We start from the raw sequence: 16686 nt of genomic DNA on the forward strand, positions 1-16686 counted from the left end.
CCGTGTGATCGGGTTTTGGTTCTGGTGCCGACTGTGGACAGTAAGTTCCTGGTTAGGTGGCAGGGGCCTCACGAGGTACTCGAAAAAATTGGAGATGTAAACTACAAGGTACACCAGCCAGGGCGGCGAAAGCCGGAGCAGATTTACCATGTGAATTTACTCAAACCGTGGAAAGATAGGGAAACCTGTACAGAAGACAGCCCACGGCCAGGTTTTCTAGGAGAAGAAGTACCAGCCCTTCTGTCTGATGCAAGAGAGGCGGCTGCCATAGTAAAAATTGCTGTCAGCCTCTCCTCTAAACAGACTCAGGAGGCCAGGGATTTCATTAATCGGAATACGGATGTGTTCTCGGACCTCCCTGGACGCACTTCCATAATCCAGCATGACATTGTCACTGAGCCTCAGGCAAAAGTGCGATTAAAACCATAATGGGTACACGAGGCTCAGCGAAAAGCCATATCGGAGGAGGTGCAGCTAATGTTTCAGCTAAACGTCATTGAGGAGTCAAAAAGTAAGTAGGCCAGTCCTATAGTATTGATACCCAAACCGGACGGGATGTTGCGGTTTTGTAACTACTTTCGAAAACTTAACGAGGTTTCCAAATTTGATGCCTATCCCATGCCCCGGGTGGATGAGCTCATCGAGAGGTTAAGACAAGCCCGGTATTTTTCTGTTTTGGATCTCACGAAAGGGTACTGGCAGGTGCTCTTAACGCAGGCTGCTAAGAAAAAACTGCCTTCATCATGACTGAGGGGCTGTATCAATATAAGGTCTTACCCTTTGGTCTGCTGCCAACAACTGCTCCAGGGACGCCATGCTACAAATATCCAGGTACCCACTGCACTGAATAGACACACCCCTCCCCACTAGTTTATATATAGCCCGCCAAACCCCGCAACTGACCCACTTCCTGTACAACCAATCAGACCCTGACCCTTAGCCTAAACATATTAAGCCTTTCGTGCCTTCTAACTTTCCCCTAAGTCAAGCCGCACTTCGCTGCGCCCCGCTCCATTGCTCTACTTATTTCAGTAATCCAACTTAAAAGATGAAACTAATATGAGATATAAATCACTGCAAAAGGTGCACCACAATGATATGCAATTGAGCATTTCCTCCCATTTAGGCACTTTATTTTAGTTATTTTTAATATATGAGATAGACTCATTACATGCAAAGTGAGATATTTCAAGCCTTTATTTGCTATAATTTTGATGATTATAGCTTACAGCTTATGAAAACCCCAAAGTCACAATCTCAGGTACCCTTTGCTCAGGGGGTATGGGTTAATTAGCTGACTAGAGTGACACTTTGAGCCTATAATATTGAACCTTTTCACAATATTCAAATTTTAGGTTGCATTAATGCAACTCCTTTTTAGTTGCATTACTGAAATAAATGAACTTTTGCACGATATTCAAATTTTTCGAGTTTCACCTGTAAGGTGCAGAATAATGTAAAATAAAGAAATATATAAATAAAGCATTATTTACTTCATCAATCCCCTGCCACTGCCGTTCCAGTGCATACCAATTCCCCCGCTAGTCTCTGCTCTCTGGACCAGACACGACACACAAGAAATGCCTACTCAGCCAATCACTGGCTGAGGTGGGGTACTGCTGTAGCCCAGTGGCGTAACTAGAAATGACTGGGCCCCATAGCCAATTTTTGGATGGGCCCCTGCCCCAATAACTTCTTCACAACCCCTTCCTCCCGTGCAACCCCCACTCCTATGGCTAGCCAAGATCACTCTTTCAGACCAGGCCTGTCAGCTGCTCTGTCCGTTTCCTACAGTGTCTCTATATATATATATTGTAATTTTATAATACTGTTGAGGGAGTCCTGACAATACAATCTTTTAGTCCATCAACTTGATGGGCCCCTTCTGAGTTTGGGCCCCAAAGCAACTGCTTCCCCTATTTCTCCTAATGCTACGCCCCTGCTGTAGCCACTGGTTGAGGGGGCGTCTCCTGCCATGTGCTCTGTGTTGGGCCTACACTGGAGACAATGCCCCCTGTAGTAGCCCCAGTGTTTATAATGTCCCCTATAGTAGTTTTAGTAGACTAGTATTTATAAAGCCTGTAGATATAATGACCCTTTGTAGTGCCCTCTGTAGTGCCAGTACATATAATGTCCCCCTGTAGTGCATGCATGTATAATGCTCCTGAAGTGTCTCTCTTTATTATAATGCTTCATGTATTATAATACCCTCTTGTGGTGCCCCCCGTATCATGATGCCCCTTGTAGTGATCCAGCCTATATTATAATATTAAAATAAAATGAAACGACTCTTTACACTTTAAATGCTATGTACATCTTCGGGGGTAATTTTTAATGACTGTATTTTAGGCATTTTAGGCTACAAATAATTTTTTCAATTGGTCTTTATTAAAAATGTTAACCATTTCTGAAATACGGGGTTAAAAACCAGTCTGTTGGCAAGTTGTCACTTTGTGTTTTCTTTTAATCCCTTCAGCTGACAGCTCATGTGTTGCTCTTATCTCTGATCTCCTGACCTTATAAACACTTATTATAGCTTAATTCTTATCACACTATGGCTTAAATAAGTGTTTGTGAGGTCAGGAGATCAGAGATAAGAGCTGCACATGAGCCGACATACCAATTATAAAAGGGTTGTCTGTTGTCGAAATCCCATCTTCAAATGCCCGATTGGAGTATTCTGATCTAGTAGAAGAAGGCTCATCATATCTAACTTCTATTAATTAGCTAGAGCCTGGAAGACCTGCTTGTCCATGCATTATATGGACAGCTATGTGATTTTTGATGGGCACCTCATAATGCTTCCAGGAAATGAAACGTGCTGGCAGCTTGTTTTTCTAACAAAAAGGCATTGTAAGAAGCAGACAACCTCCTCTGGAAAGACGCCAGTGCAGTTATTGATGCAGTTTTTTGAGCCGAAGCCAGAAGTGAATCTGGTGAGAAGGTGAATCTACCTTTATATTTCTCATTCCCTTTGAACTTACTTTAGGCTTTGGCTCCAAAAAAAAAAACTGCATTGAGGCTGTAACAAAAATTGCAGTGTTTTTTTGAAACCAGCCTTAAAAATAAAACAAAATCTGCATTTTAAGACATTCTACGGCTTTTCACATCTGGGGCAAGCCCATTGTGTTTCGGATTTGCAAATCCACATGGAACACATGCAGAGTTGGTTATGGATTTATAACTTTTTTCTGCTGAATCTGGAATTATTCTAAGCATCTTGTCCTAGTTGATCTTTATATTTGACTCGTGTATTAAGTTATAGTTATATAGACGCCCGCAATAAGACACCTTCATTTTTCACAACAGATTACAAGAGATGTGCACGGCTTCTTACAAGATTGGCAGTCAGTCCTATGTGTATCGATGGATAACAGGAAATGGTAAGCCGATGTTTTAGATCAGTTTCTTAAGACCTCATGCACAGATCTGCATTTTCCATCCGTCTGCTATCCATATATTTTGCAGATAACACATCGACCCAAAAATTTCTATGGGACCATGCACACATCCAGATGTTTTTCTGCAGATTTGCATGGCGGTTCCTCAAATTATAGTACATATCCTATTCTCGTCCGCATTGTGGATGAGAATTTCTATTGATGGGAGTGCACATAAAGTCATCCGTGTTTTTTGGATCCATGGTTTGTGAACAAAATGCAGACACGGTTGCATGCATGGGCCTGTCCGAGTTATATAAAAACTTGGGCAACCCTTGTAAAACGGCCTAAAATAACACATAGATATTCACCTGTTTTCTCCTCTGCTTTTTCCTGCATTGCGCTCCGGTCCTAAGGGCTGATCTTTGTTTTTCTGGCTGCAGCAGTGACATTTTGTACACACAGGTCACCGCTGCAACCAGTCACTGGCCTCAGCAGAGACGTCCCGTTCACGGCTGAGGCCATTGATTGGCTGCAGCAGTGACCTGTACAAGGAACATCACCACTGCAGCCAAGAAGATGACGTCAGCAGCTGGAGGATCGGAGCACAGTGCTCCAAAAAACTGGTGAGTGTCCATTAATTTGTTATTTTAGGCTTTTTACAGGGGTTGAATAAGGGGTTGGGTCAGCACAACCTGCCTGTAGGTGCAGATCGCTATGGCGAAATACATATACAAACGGAAAATGCAAATGTGATCGCACACTACATCCAGCACTCTGCCCTCCATGCTGGACGAGACATTGGCTTATATTTTGGCCAAAGCATAGTAAGCCACTCACCGCGTCAAGGCTGTCTCATGAGTGGTCCCTAACTCTTGTTCCTACCTGTTCATGGGCCATGACAGCCACATAAAATCCAGGGAATGCAGGTCAGCATGCAAGCCAAGTACACTTTGCTTGTAACCCCGTCCGGTGCCATTACAGCTTTCATCGGATCCAGGGATGCAAGTACCAACATGCATGCTGAACCCACCATATACTTCTCCTGGAACCAAATGGCTAATGGTAGGTTCTATACAAGCAGACTCAGTTTTATACTGACTTTAAAACCAGCCTCAAGGACAGATTAACTGGTCAGGTGTGCAATGACTCCAAGGAGATCGCCACGCCTCCAATATATACTACAAAGAAAAGAATAAGGGGTTGGGTCAGCACAACCTGCCTGTAGGTGCAGATCGCTATGGCGAAATACATATACAAACGGAAAATGCAAATGTGATCGCACACTACATCCAGCACTCTGCCCTCCATGCTGGACGAGACATTGGTTTATATTTTGGCCAAAGCATAGTAAGCCACTCACCGCGTCAAGGCTGTCTCATGAGTGGTCCCTAACTCTTGTTCCTACCTGTTCATGGGCCATGACAGCCACATAAAATCCAGGGAATGCAGGTCAGCATGCAAGCCAAGTACACTTTGCTTGTAACCTGCATTCCCTGGATTTTATGTGGCTGTCATGGCCCATGAACAGGTAGGAACAAGAGTTAGGGACCACTCATGAGACAGCCTTGACGCGGTGAGTGGCTTACTATGCTTTGGCCAAAATATAAACCAATGTCTCGTCCAGCATGGAGGGCAGAGTGCTGGATGTAGTGTGCGATCACATTTGCATTTTCCGTTTTTACAGGGGTTGCCTGAGTTTTTATATAACTCGGACAACCCCTTTTAAAGATATTTCTTGTGAATCGTGACATATAACGATGTGGTAATTGAAAATTACAGAAGGCTACTTAAAATGAGTCACTTTCTTTTGTGTTGGTACCATGGCTGCCTATGACATGAGGTTGAATATAGACTGTATATGGCCTGTGTTTGCTGGTGGATCTGCAAGGCGAGTGCTGGAAACCCAAAATTCCCCGTACGTCTTCAGGTGGCTACAGTAGCTGTCTTGAAGCTAAAAGAAGGGATTTTAATAATATTATATAGTATAATTACTATTTAGACATAATTGTAGAATTTTTTCATCTTGGATTCACCATTGTGTCTGTGGGAAAACCAAGATATTAATGAAATGTTAAGCTGCTGTCTGATATACTGTACTCATGGGCCCAGATTCTCCATTGACTCTGTGCCTCCACTTTGTCGAGAATTTTCACCTTTTGGCGCCATAAGTCGCATCTAGTGATTTAGACTGTATTTTTTTTGCCAGACTCGACAAGGGGTGTGGGACAATGGAAAAAGAGCTGTGCTCGCCTATTTTTGGCGGCCCCATAGAAATCAATGGAGGGCAGCTGCACATGCACGGTGCAACCTCTGTTCTGTGTAAGGGTATTTTAACACTTAAGGCACCGGATGCAGATCCGTCTGACAAATGCATTGAAATACCGGATCCGTCTCTCCGGTGTCATCCCGAAAAACGGATCCGGTATTTATTTTTTTCACAGACTTAAAGGTCTGCGCATGTGCGGACCGACAGAACGGATCCCTCAATGCGGCAATTTTAATGGAAAATAATACATTTCAATACATTTCGATGGAAAAGTGTTCATTCCGGCAAGTGTTCAGGATTTTTGGCCGGAGAGGAAAAATACAGCATGCTGCAGTATTTTCTCCAGCCAAAAAACGTAAAATGGACTGAACTGAAGACATCCTGATGCATACTGAACGGATTGCTCTCCATTCAGAATGCATTAGGATAAAACTGATCAGTTGTTTTCCGGTATTGAGCCCCGAGGACGGAACTCAGCGCCGGAAAAGAAAAACACTAGTGTGAAAGTACCCTTAGAGATAAGCTCTGGAATGAAGATCAGTTAGACTGAAGTATGATAAGATAATAGGCATTATTTGAAGTGGTTTTCTAGGAATAAAAAAAAGGATTGCCTTTTTCCAGAAACAGTCCCACATCTATCTTTAGACCCACCTCTGGTACCCGCACCTACGCCGAGAACGGAGCAGGGAGAGTGGCGGAGGGCGCATTGCGCATGTGCAGCCGCCCTGCATTCATTTCTATGAGGCCACCGAAAATAGCCGAGCACTGGCTTGGCTATTTCCGTTGGCCCCATAGAAATGAATGGGAGCGGTGGCCGCACAAGTGCAGTGCGCTCCCATTCACTTGTATGGGGAGAACGCTTGGAGGTGGCCGGACACAGAGAAACCCAGGGTCTTCCAGCCACCACTCTCCCTGCTCAGTTCTCAGTGTAGGGACCCGCACCTATCAGATAATGGGGGCATATCCTTGCCATGTGCCCCCATTGTCTGAGATGACACAACGCCTTTAAGATGTAACAAGGTGCTCCAAAATGTTGCAGCAAAGTAAGCCATCCAATAGCCATGTGCTGAACATCTAATACATTGTTAGATACTGATAAATTTGGTGCTTGTCTAAATTTACACTGTCTACATTTTAAGAAGGATTTCTAACTCTGCTCCAAAGTATAGTAGAAATTTGTAGAATCTTAAACGGTTATTCCATGATTGGTGTAAAAAAATGCAAATCAGACATCATATAGGACATGCCAATCTATTTCTATCAAAGCTAGAACCAGCCCTGTACCTCACATGGATCCAGAGATCTCTCCATTTATTGTATCCTTTCTCACTGGACGTGTCCTTTCTGCTACAGCTCTCTTCCTATCACAGCTTATTCACACTTGCGTTTGGGGTTCCGCTTGTGAGATCCGTATGAGGGCTCTCACAAGCGGCACCGAACTGATCCGTTCATCCCCAATGCATTCTAAATGGATAAGGATCCGTTCAGAATGCATCAGTTTGCCTCCGTTCAGCCTCCATTCCGCTCTGGAGGCGGACACCAAAACGCAGCTTGCAGCGTTTTGGTGTCCGCCTGGCCGTGCGGAGCCAAACGGATCCGTCCTGACTTACAATGCAAGTCAATGGGGACGAATCCGTTTGACGTTGACACAATATGGTGCAATTGCAAACGGATCCGTCCCCCATTGACTTTCAATGTAAAGTCAGGAGTCCCTATTAATATACCATCGGATCGGAGTTTTCTCCAATCCGATGGTATATTTTAACTTGAAGCGCCCCATCACCATGGGAACGCCTCTATGTTAGAATATACCATCGGATTTGAGTTAGATCGTGAAAATTCAGATCCGACAGTATATTCTAACACAGAGGCGTTCCCATAGTGATGGGGACGCTTCAAGTTAGAATATACTAAGAACTGTGTACATAACTGCCCCCTGCTGCCTGGCAGCACCCAATCTCTTACAGGGGGCTGTGATCCACACAATTAACCCCTCAGGTGCCGCACCTTAGGGGTTAATTGTGCGGATCATAGCCCCCTGTAGGAGATCAGGTGCTGCCAGGCAGCAGGGGCCAGACCCCCCTCCCTCCCCAGTTTTAAATTCACTGGTGGCCAGTGCGGCCCCCCCTCCCTCCCCAGTATTAAATTCATTGGTGTCCAGTGCGGCCCCCCCCCCTCCCTCCCCAGTATTAAATTCATTGGTGGCCAGTGCGGCCCCCCCTCCCTCCCCTAATTAAAATCACCCCCCCCCCCCATCATTGGTGGCAGCAGAGAGTTCCGATCGGAGTCCCAGTTTAATCGCTGGGGCTCCGATCGGTTAACATGGCAGCCAGGACGCTACTGCAGTCCTGGCTGTCATGGTTACTTAGCAATTTTAGAAGCATTATACTTACCTGCACTGTCTGTGGCCAGCCGGGCGCTCCTCCTACTGGTAAGTGACAGGTCTGTGCTATAAGCAATGCGCCACATAGACCTTTCACTTACCAGTAAGAGGAGCGACCGGCGATGTGAAAACTCAGATCTGAAAAAGCTGTTATGCAGACGGATCCGTTTGCATTATAGGTGCGGATCCGTCTGTGCAGATACCAGACGGATCCGCACCGAACGCAAGTGTGAAAGTAGCCTAAGGGGTTTGTGTCCTTTATGCTGCAGCTCACTTTCTATCACAGCTCAGGGAGCATGCTCTTTCTCAGGGTGTCATGTCCTTTCCGCTGCAGCTCTCTTCCTGTCACTGCCACAGCTTCTAAGAGAAGATCTGCTATCTGGTGGTATTGGAAGGAATTGGAATTGAGCATGTGCAACCACCTTAGCAATGTTACAGAGAAATAAGGAAAGAACAAACAGCAGGTGGCGCTATATGTAAAGGAAAAAATAAATAAGGCTAAATTCACCAGTTAAGGCGCATTTAGACTCTCAGATGTGCAGAAGATTGTCGAGCAGGAAGCGTTCCTTCTCGTCAGTCGGCTACTTGTTAAATGGAGGTGAAGCTCTGTATTTACATGCAGCGATCTCCTCCACAGTATGAGGACATGTGGTCGCTACTGTAATTGCTCGTCCTCATACAGAATCATTGATCCTAGGCAGCAGAGTGTTGTTTAGACCCCACGATCTGCTGCACGGGAACAATTATTGAGATGTCCGCACGTCCGATCATTTCACCTGATGAACAAGTGTATTGCACGTTCATTGGGTGATCTGCATCACCTTTACATGGGCAGATTGTCAGGAACGAGCATGAATATTAGGATGTCTACATCCAGGTTAACTCTCATGCCCATTCCAGCACTGGTATCTGTGTGTATGACTGCAGCAGTGACGTATCCTATACCTCGTGTGAACGCTGCAATCACTGGCCTCAGCAGTTTTGTGCCGTAAATATTAGTGAGGCCAATAAGGGATGTATATCAAGTAAATCAATACAGTGTTAATAAGAGGTGGAAGCAGATTCAAGAGTGTAGAGAAACAAATTGCACCGAGAAGTCTGTTGTAAACGTAAGTTGAAGTCAAAATGAGAGGTTTAACTCTTTGGAACTGTAGTATTTGTGTACAAGTCAATGAGTTTAAGAATAAATCCCATTTCCCCATAATTCTTCACTTTAAAGAGGACCTGTCACCTGTCGGAAAAATAGGAAAAGAAACATTTCCTTAAATGTTGCTGCTCCCATGAATTACCTGCTGTTATTTTTATGTGACTGGAACCCCCCCTTTCCGAGATACGGCCCTGCAACATAAAAATAACAGCAGGTCATTCATAGAAGTGCCGACATTTAAGGAAGGTTTTGTTTTACTTTTTCCAACAGGTGGCAGGTCATCTTTAAAGGGGTTTTCCAATCTTTATCACTAACGTACTGCATGTAAGTGAAACATAGAGAGCCAGGGAGGCAGTACTATCTGTACCAGTATCATTTACATAGAGAGACAAGGAGGCAGCACTATCTATACAGTATCATTTACATAGAGAGACAGGGAGGCAGCACTATCTATACAGTATCATTTACATGAAGAGACAGGGAGGCAGTACTATCTGTACCAGTATCATTTACATAGAAAGACAGGGAGGCAGTACTATCTGTACCAGTATCATTTACATAGTACTGCCTCCTGGCCTCTCTATCTGTACCAGTATCATTCATACAGAGAGACAGGGAGGCAGTACTATCTACATCAGTATCATTCATACAGAGAGACTGGTATTCATACCAGTATAATTTACATAGGGAGGCAGTACTATCTGCATCAGTATCCTTCATACACAGAGAGATAGGGAGGCAGTACTATCCATACCAGTATAATTTACATAGAGAGGCAGGGAGACAGTACTATCTGCATCAGTATCATTTATACAGAGAGACAGGGAGGCAGTACGTACCAGTATAATTTACATAGAGAGGCAGTACTATCTATACTAGTATAATTTACATAGAGAGATAGGAAGGATGTATATACACAGAGGGACAAGAAAGCAGGACTATTTTTAACAGTGTAATTTACATGGAAGACAGAAGGACACTACTACATAAAGAGACAGGAAGTCAGTACTATCTTTACTAGTATCATTTATATAGAGAGACGGTGTTCTGTCTTCATACACGTTCACACAGTGTGCAGTCTGACATTCAGTATAAACCGTTCCTGTCTTCCAAATAAGTGGACTGTTTTCTGTAGTCTAACTTGTTTATTGGCCAACAGGGTTGTGAATTGGTAAAACTACAAGAATACAATTGGCTTGTGTAAGTAAAACATATAGAATAGCATGAACAGTAATACATTGACAGAGACAGCAGATGTCCAAAATGGCTGCCTATACATAGAACTGCACATCTAGCTAACAGAAATAACTCCCTGAGTGATATTTATACCTAGCTAAACAGTTCTGCATAACATAATGTACCTGAAACAAGGTAGATCTCACTCACCAGATATACTTGCACAAAGATGGTGGAGTTTAAGGAGCAGAACTGCATGGAACAGCTCTGCTGATGCCCTGTATCTGTATGTAGACTGAAGACTGGGGCTTCCCCTTCTGTGAACTGAAATGAATCTCTCTCTCCTGCAGGCAGGACAGACAGGAAGGCAGTGCTATCTGTTTTAGTATTTCTTTACATACAGAGACAGGAAGGCAGTACTATCTGTCCTAGTATGATTTACATAGAAAGACAGGAAGGCAGTACTTGTCTGTACCAGTATCATATACATAGAAAAACATTGAGGCAGTACTATCTGTACCAGTATCATTTACTGCTCGTCAGTGGAGGAGACCACTATATTTACATGCAGTGATCTCCTCCATAGTATGGGGCAGCAGAGGCTGTTTACCCAGCACAATCCACTGCCGGCAAACAATGATTTCTGTGACCGCATGAATGAGTGTTTTAATTGTTCTTCACGTAATTGGCAGCACATTTACACCGCCAGATAAATGCCCTATGAATGCCCGTCAGTGATTATCTGCGGGATTCACGGCCTGTGTAAAGGGCCCTTAAGTCCTTACATTGAAAGACATTGAGGCATGACTACTAGTACTGTACCTATATCATTTAGGAGAGACAATGAGAGGCGGTATTATCTGTGCCTACATCATTAAATGCAAATTAATTCTATTTCCAGAACGAAAAGAAAGCTGGCCCTCTAATCTTACCAGATGTAAGGTAACTATACCTTTTAAAAGGTCGAACATTGATTTAGATTATCTATAGTTACCTTAAATCTGTTGGAAATAGTACCGTCCCCAGATACATAATTATACTGAGAGACAAGACAACAGTACACTTTCTCAACATTTTCAGTAGTAAAATGCGTCCATCATTCTGTAAAAAAGCACCGCATTACACTAACCTTAAAGGGAATATGTCAGCAGGTTTATGCTATCCGATCTGAAAGCAGCATAACCTAGTGAGAGAGACCCTTATTCCGTACATGTATTACTGGATGACTTACTTTTATAAAAATCGCCCCTTATCAGCCGCAGCAGGAGCCAAGGATGCAGTGCGTGCACCGCTCTGTGTGTGCAGCAGCGTCTGTGATATTCATGAACTGCGGCTCCCTCTGTCCTCCCGTCACTGACAACTTTTTCCCTATGTTGCCCATAGGAAGAACGTTCTCAATTACCTAAGGACTACTCTGCCTGAACAGCTGTGGCTGATAAGGGATATTTTTCTAAAAATTACAGCGAGCCATTTAGTAAGTGATGAAATGGATGGAACCAGGGTCTCATGTGCTCATTTACTATTAATTACATCATAAACATATGGGGGGAGATTTATCAAACTGGTGTAATGGAAAACTGGCTAAGTTGCCCATAGCAACCAATCAGATTCCACCTTTCATTTTTGACAGCTCCTTTGGAAAATGAAAGGTGGAATCTGATTGGTTGCTATGGGCAACTAAGCCAGTTCTACTTTACACCAGTTTGATAAATTACCCCAGTAGTATTCATTGCATGGGCAGGATATATCATCAAAAAGATTATGTGTGAATCAACCCATGAAATAGACCCAAGTGGCAAGTGATTGGCTCCAAAATCAGCTCCAAATGAGGTTGTCTTCTGCTAGATCTTTGGGGTCCATAATTTTGTCAGAGCCCAGACTCACCAGAAGATCCTCTGGTGCAGCATCGGACTAGGGCAACCCCAATGTCATTAATAAAGTCTAACTGAATCAAAACCTAAGAAATATCCCCTAGTGGACAGTGATTAGCTCCAAAAGCAGTTTTCGCTTGGAACTTTGATGCCCATTATGGCTTTATAGACAGGGTCCACTCTGGCAGGCCAGTCCCACCATGCTCTGGTTTTCAGGAGGGCCATTCCAACTATGCATGCGTCGTTGCAGTGTACTGGACCCCACACATTGTAACTACATATTCTATAAAAATTGCGTGACTATTCATGTACGCAGTGAAAAGACATAAAACAACGCTAAATGTCAGCTCTGCTACATCTGTACACTGCCTTTTAATGAAAAAAAATGTGAAAGTTGTAAGACTTATTTTTATTTTCTTACTAGAATATTCGGAACTCCTCACCAAGTGCACATTATTGACTAAATTAAAAATTCGGTACCCAAATAGAGGGACCTTAGTAATGTCTGAAAAAGACTGATGACTGGTGTAAAGTCTTCACACGGCTTGAGGACGCCTAGACTTTCTAAGTAGTGTATGGCAAGGAGAGCCGCACACAGCATATATCTGATTCCTTGATTGATGATAAATCTATATATATACCCCAGAGTAGTGATGAGTAAGGAAGTCATTGACTTAGAAGGTGTCAATACAGTCCTTGCATGAGAATGATGAGACAATCTGTTACAATTGTCAGGGTGTAGAGTAGTTAGGGGTTGATGTGGAAATCCCTGTCTACATGTCTTAAGATCAGCGCTTTACCTTCATCATCATTATTTTTTATTGTACACACTGCTATATTCCGGACCACTTTACAGACATTAGCATCAAGCTGTCCCCAATGGGGCTCCGTTTTAAGGTCCCTATCAGTATTTCTTTGGAGTGTGGGAGGAAAATAGTCCCTGGAGGAAACCCACATAAACACGGGGAGAACATGCAAACTCCATGCAGATGTTGTCCTTGGTTGGATTAGAACCTAGTATCCCAGCCCTGCAAGGCACCAGTGCTAGCCACTGAGCCACCATCATCTACCTAATACCATCTATAAAATATAATGATTTACCCTAATTGGCTGCTTCCTAAATGGGTTAATACAGAATGGTCCTGTATGAGAATTGGGGGGTGTACCAACAACTTATTGGGTGTTCATTTGCAGGCCTTTCCCCAGTATATTTTTATCCAAATACTATTTTGGTATTCAGTTTAATAAGGGTCACTCACCTACCATGTTCCATTTATAATACAAGCATTTTCTTATGTGGGCCCCTGCAGGCTCCAAAGCATAGGCGAGTTCAACTATTACAGGACTCATGAGGACCACCAGAGAAAAACCCTATCTGAACTTAGCCGTGGAGCAGTTTTCACCCTTTAATCCCTAAACAGGGATCTGGTCTTCCCTGCAGGGGAGCCACTAGGCTGCTACCTCTTGGAAGAGTCACTCTGTAGTTGGCTGCTGAAGGTACCCTGAGTCTGATCTTCTTAGAAGATAGCCAGACCTTATGTCCAGGTGAGAACTGAGTTGGAGAGCTGGATATACAGTCAGCAAACTTCTTCTTCTGAAATGAACTCTGCAGAAGAACGGCCCTAGTCTCCTGCCAAATCTGGAAGAAGTTTTCAACAGAGCAGTTTGTTTGTACTCCATAGGAAACAGAGACGGGAAGAGGCACCCATACACAATGAAGAAAGGAGACTTATTGATAGCCTCACTAGTATGGTTATTATTTAAAGACTGCCCACGGAAGCAAATCAGCCCAATCTTTCTGATGAGCATTGGTGAAGTGGCACAAGTAGTTGGTCAAGACTTGGTTAATGCGTGCCACTTGTCCATTGATCTATTGATGGTAAGCAGAAGAGAAGTCTAATTTGACATTCAAAAGGTTGCAAAATTTCTCCAGAACTTGGACATAATTTGCATTGACCGGGCAGACATGATATGTAAAGAGAACCCATGGAGACAGAAGATGTGCTGAATGAACAATTTAGCTAGCAGGTTGGCAGATGGTAAACCATACAGATGATCCTGGCACTCACTTTCTTCAGTACGCTTAGGGAGCGTTTTGGCCCCTCTAGAGCCTTTGTCAACCTTATGGTTGGTAAATCATTAATGAAGTCCATGGCAACTACAGGCACAGGAGAAACCCTTCCAGGTCTTTGTTTAGGAGTTTTGTTTTGGGTACAGCTGGTACAAACGGAATCCCGGATGTCCTTGGAGATAGATGGCCACTAGTAGTGTCAGGGTGTGAGCTCGGATGTCTTACAGATACCAGGATGACCCATGACTCTAGAGCGGTGCTGCCAGACCAGAACCCGTTTCCTCATAGCCGAAGGGACAAAGGTCTTGCCTAGCGGAATGTCACTCAGTTGGACCAGAGCTAGTTAAACAATACAGGCCACATTTACAATATGTTGGGGCTCCACCTCCTGACTAAACAGAGCTGTCCTTTTTCACAAAGAATCCCACTCCTGCCTAGGAGGAGGATTTTCATATAAAATATTTTTCCAGGTTTTGCTTGATGTACTCAGACATGGACTATGAAAGGCAAATGAAATGGGTACACTCAGCCTCCTGGAGGAGAAGTCTCCAGTAATAGGTCTATGGAACAATCATAAGGCATATGTGGAGGCAGCGTTTCAGCTTCCTTCTTATCAAAGACGTCAATGTAGCTGGCATAAGCAGGAGGCAATCCTTTCTGTGGAATAGATAGAACATGGGGAGGCAGAACTAAAAATACTTTAGTTATGCACTCTAGTGGGCCCAATGTTACCCAGCCCATTCTTTATTGAAAAGATACCCTGCCTGTCCAAAAAAAAAGTTGCCACCTGGATTTAACTAAGCAAATAGTTATGAGCCTCCTATTGGATAATTACTGCATGGGCGATTTATCTTTCAGCAGGCAACAAGTTATTTAACCCCAACTGGTGCAATGAGTTGCTTCTCATTTCTCAAACAACCATGTCGAAAGACACATCTCGTGGTTGTGGAAAAGATGTTAGTCTGTTTGAGAAGGGTCAAATCATTGGCATGCATCAAGCAGAGAAAACATCTAAGGAGATTGCAGAAACTACTAAAATTGGGTTAAGAACTGTCCAACGCACTATTAAAAACTGGAAGGATAGTGGGGACCCATCGTATTCGAAGAAATGTAGCGGGAAAAAAATCCTGAATGATAGTGATCGGCGATCACTTAAATGTTTGGTGAAATAAAATCAAAGAAAAACAACAGTAGAACTCAGGGCTATGTTTAATAGTGAAAGTAAGAGCATTTCCACACACACAATGCAAAGGGAACTCAAGAGATTGGGACTGAACAGCTGTGTAGCCGTAAGATAACCACTAATCAGTGAGGCAAACCAGAAAAAAAGGCTTCAATTTGCTAGGGAGTATAAAGATTGGACTCTGGAGCAATGGAAGAAGGTCATGTGGTCTGATGAGTCCAGATTTACCCTGTTCCAGAGCGATGGGCGCATCAGGGTGAGAAGAGAGGCAGATGAAGTGATGCACCCATCATGCCTAGTGCCTACTGTACAAGACTGTGGGGGCAGTGCTATGATCTGGGGTTGCTGCAGTTGGTCAGGTCTAGGTTCAGCAACAGTATGTGCTCCAAGAATGAGGTCAGCTGACTGCTTAAACATACTGAATGACCAGGTTATTCCACCAATGGATTTTTTCTTCCCTGATGGCAAAGGCATATGCCAAGATGACAATGCCAGGATTCATCGGGCTCAAATTGTGAAAGAGTGGTTCAGGGAGCATGACACATAATTTTCACACATGGATTGACCAGACCTTAACCCCATTGAGAATCTTTGGGATGTGCTAGAGAAGGCTTTGCGCTGCAGTCAGACTCTACCATCATCAATGCAAGATCTTGGTGAAAAATAATTGCAACACTGGATGGCAGGGCTGGGACAAGGTCCACCACCAACAGTGGCTGACCTGCCCAAGTGCGACCCCCCCCCCCCCCCCCTTCCCCCGCCATTTAGATATGTATGTTTGTTATTAATCAGACATCCATTTTTTTTTTGGACAGGCAGTGTACTATGCAATCACATTCTCGCTGGCAGTTCTGCAGCCATTCTGCATTTTCTTCTTGGTAACATTCTTAAGAGCCCTGTGCACCATGTGTAGGAATGTCCTCAATTAACCAGGCTTCTATATGAGAGTGTGCGTTTCATAACTGTAACTGAATAAATTAGTAGATTGCTATCTAGCTTACACTCATAAATCATAATATGATTCTCTCCTGAGAAGTAGAAGCAAACATAAAAAACATTTCTGAAGATAATAAAAGCTCAATAATTGTAGAAGAAGAAGAAAGGAATTGGTGCAAGCCATTAGTCCACTCACCTAATCATGATATATCAGGAGTCTGACATAAAGCAGTTAAGGCTACTTTCACACTTGCGTTGTTCTTTTCCGGC

The 16686-nt window shown here is 43.6% G+C and overlaps 1 protein-coding gene across 1 annotated transcript in view; it reads left to right on the forward strand.

The window, feature by feature from the left end:
* Window positions 1–16686, forward strand: part of ALKAL2 (ALK and LTK ligand 2) — a 61040-nt gene that overhangs the window by 24946 nt on the left and 19408 nt on the right. Inside the window, exon 5 of the mRNA XM_040430993.1 lies at window positions 3310–3383. Coding sequence (XP_040286927.1) covers window positions 3310–3374 — 65 coding nt within the window. The 3' untranslated portion in view covers window positions 3375–3383. The remainder of the gene's footprint in view (window positions 1–3309; window positions 3384–16686) is intronic.

The sequence above is a fragment of the Bufo bufo genome, chromosome 4, assembly GCF_905171765.1.
Source record: "Bufo bufo chromosome 4, aBufBuf1.1, whole genome shotgun sequence".
Lineage (NCBI taxonomy): Eukaryota > Metazoa > Chordata > Amphibia > Anura > Bufonidae > Bufo > Bufo bufo.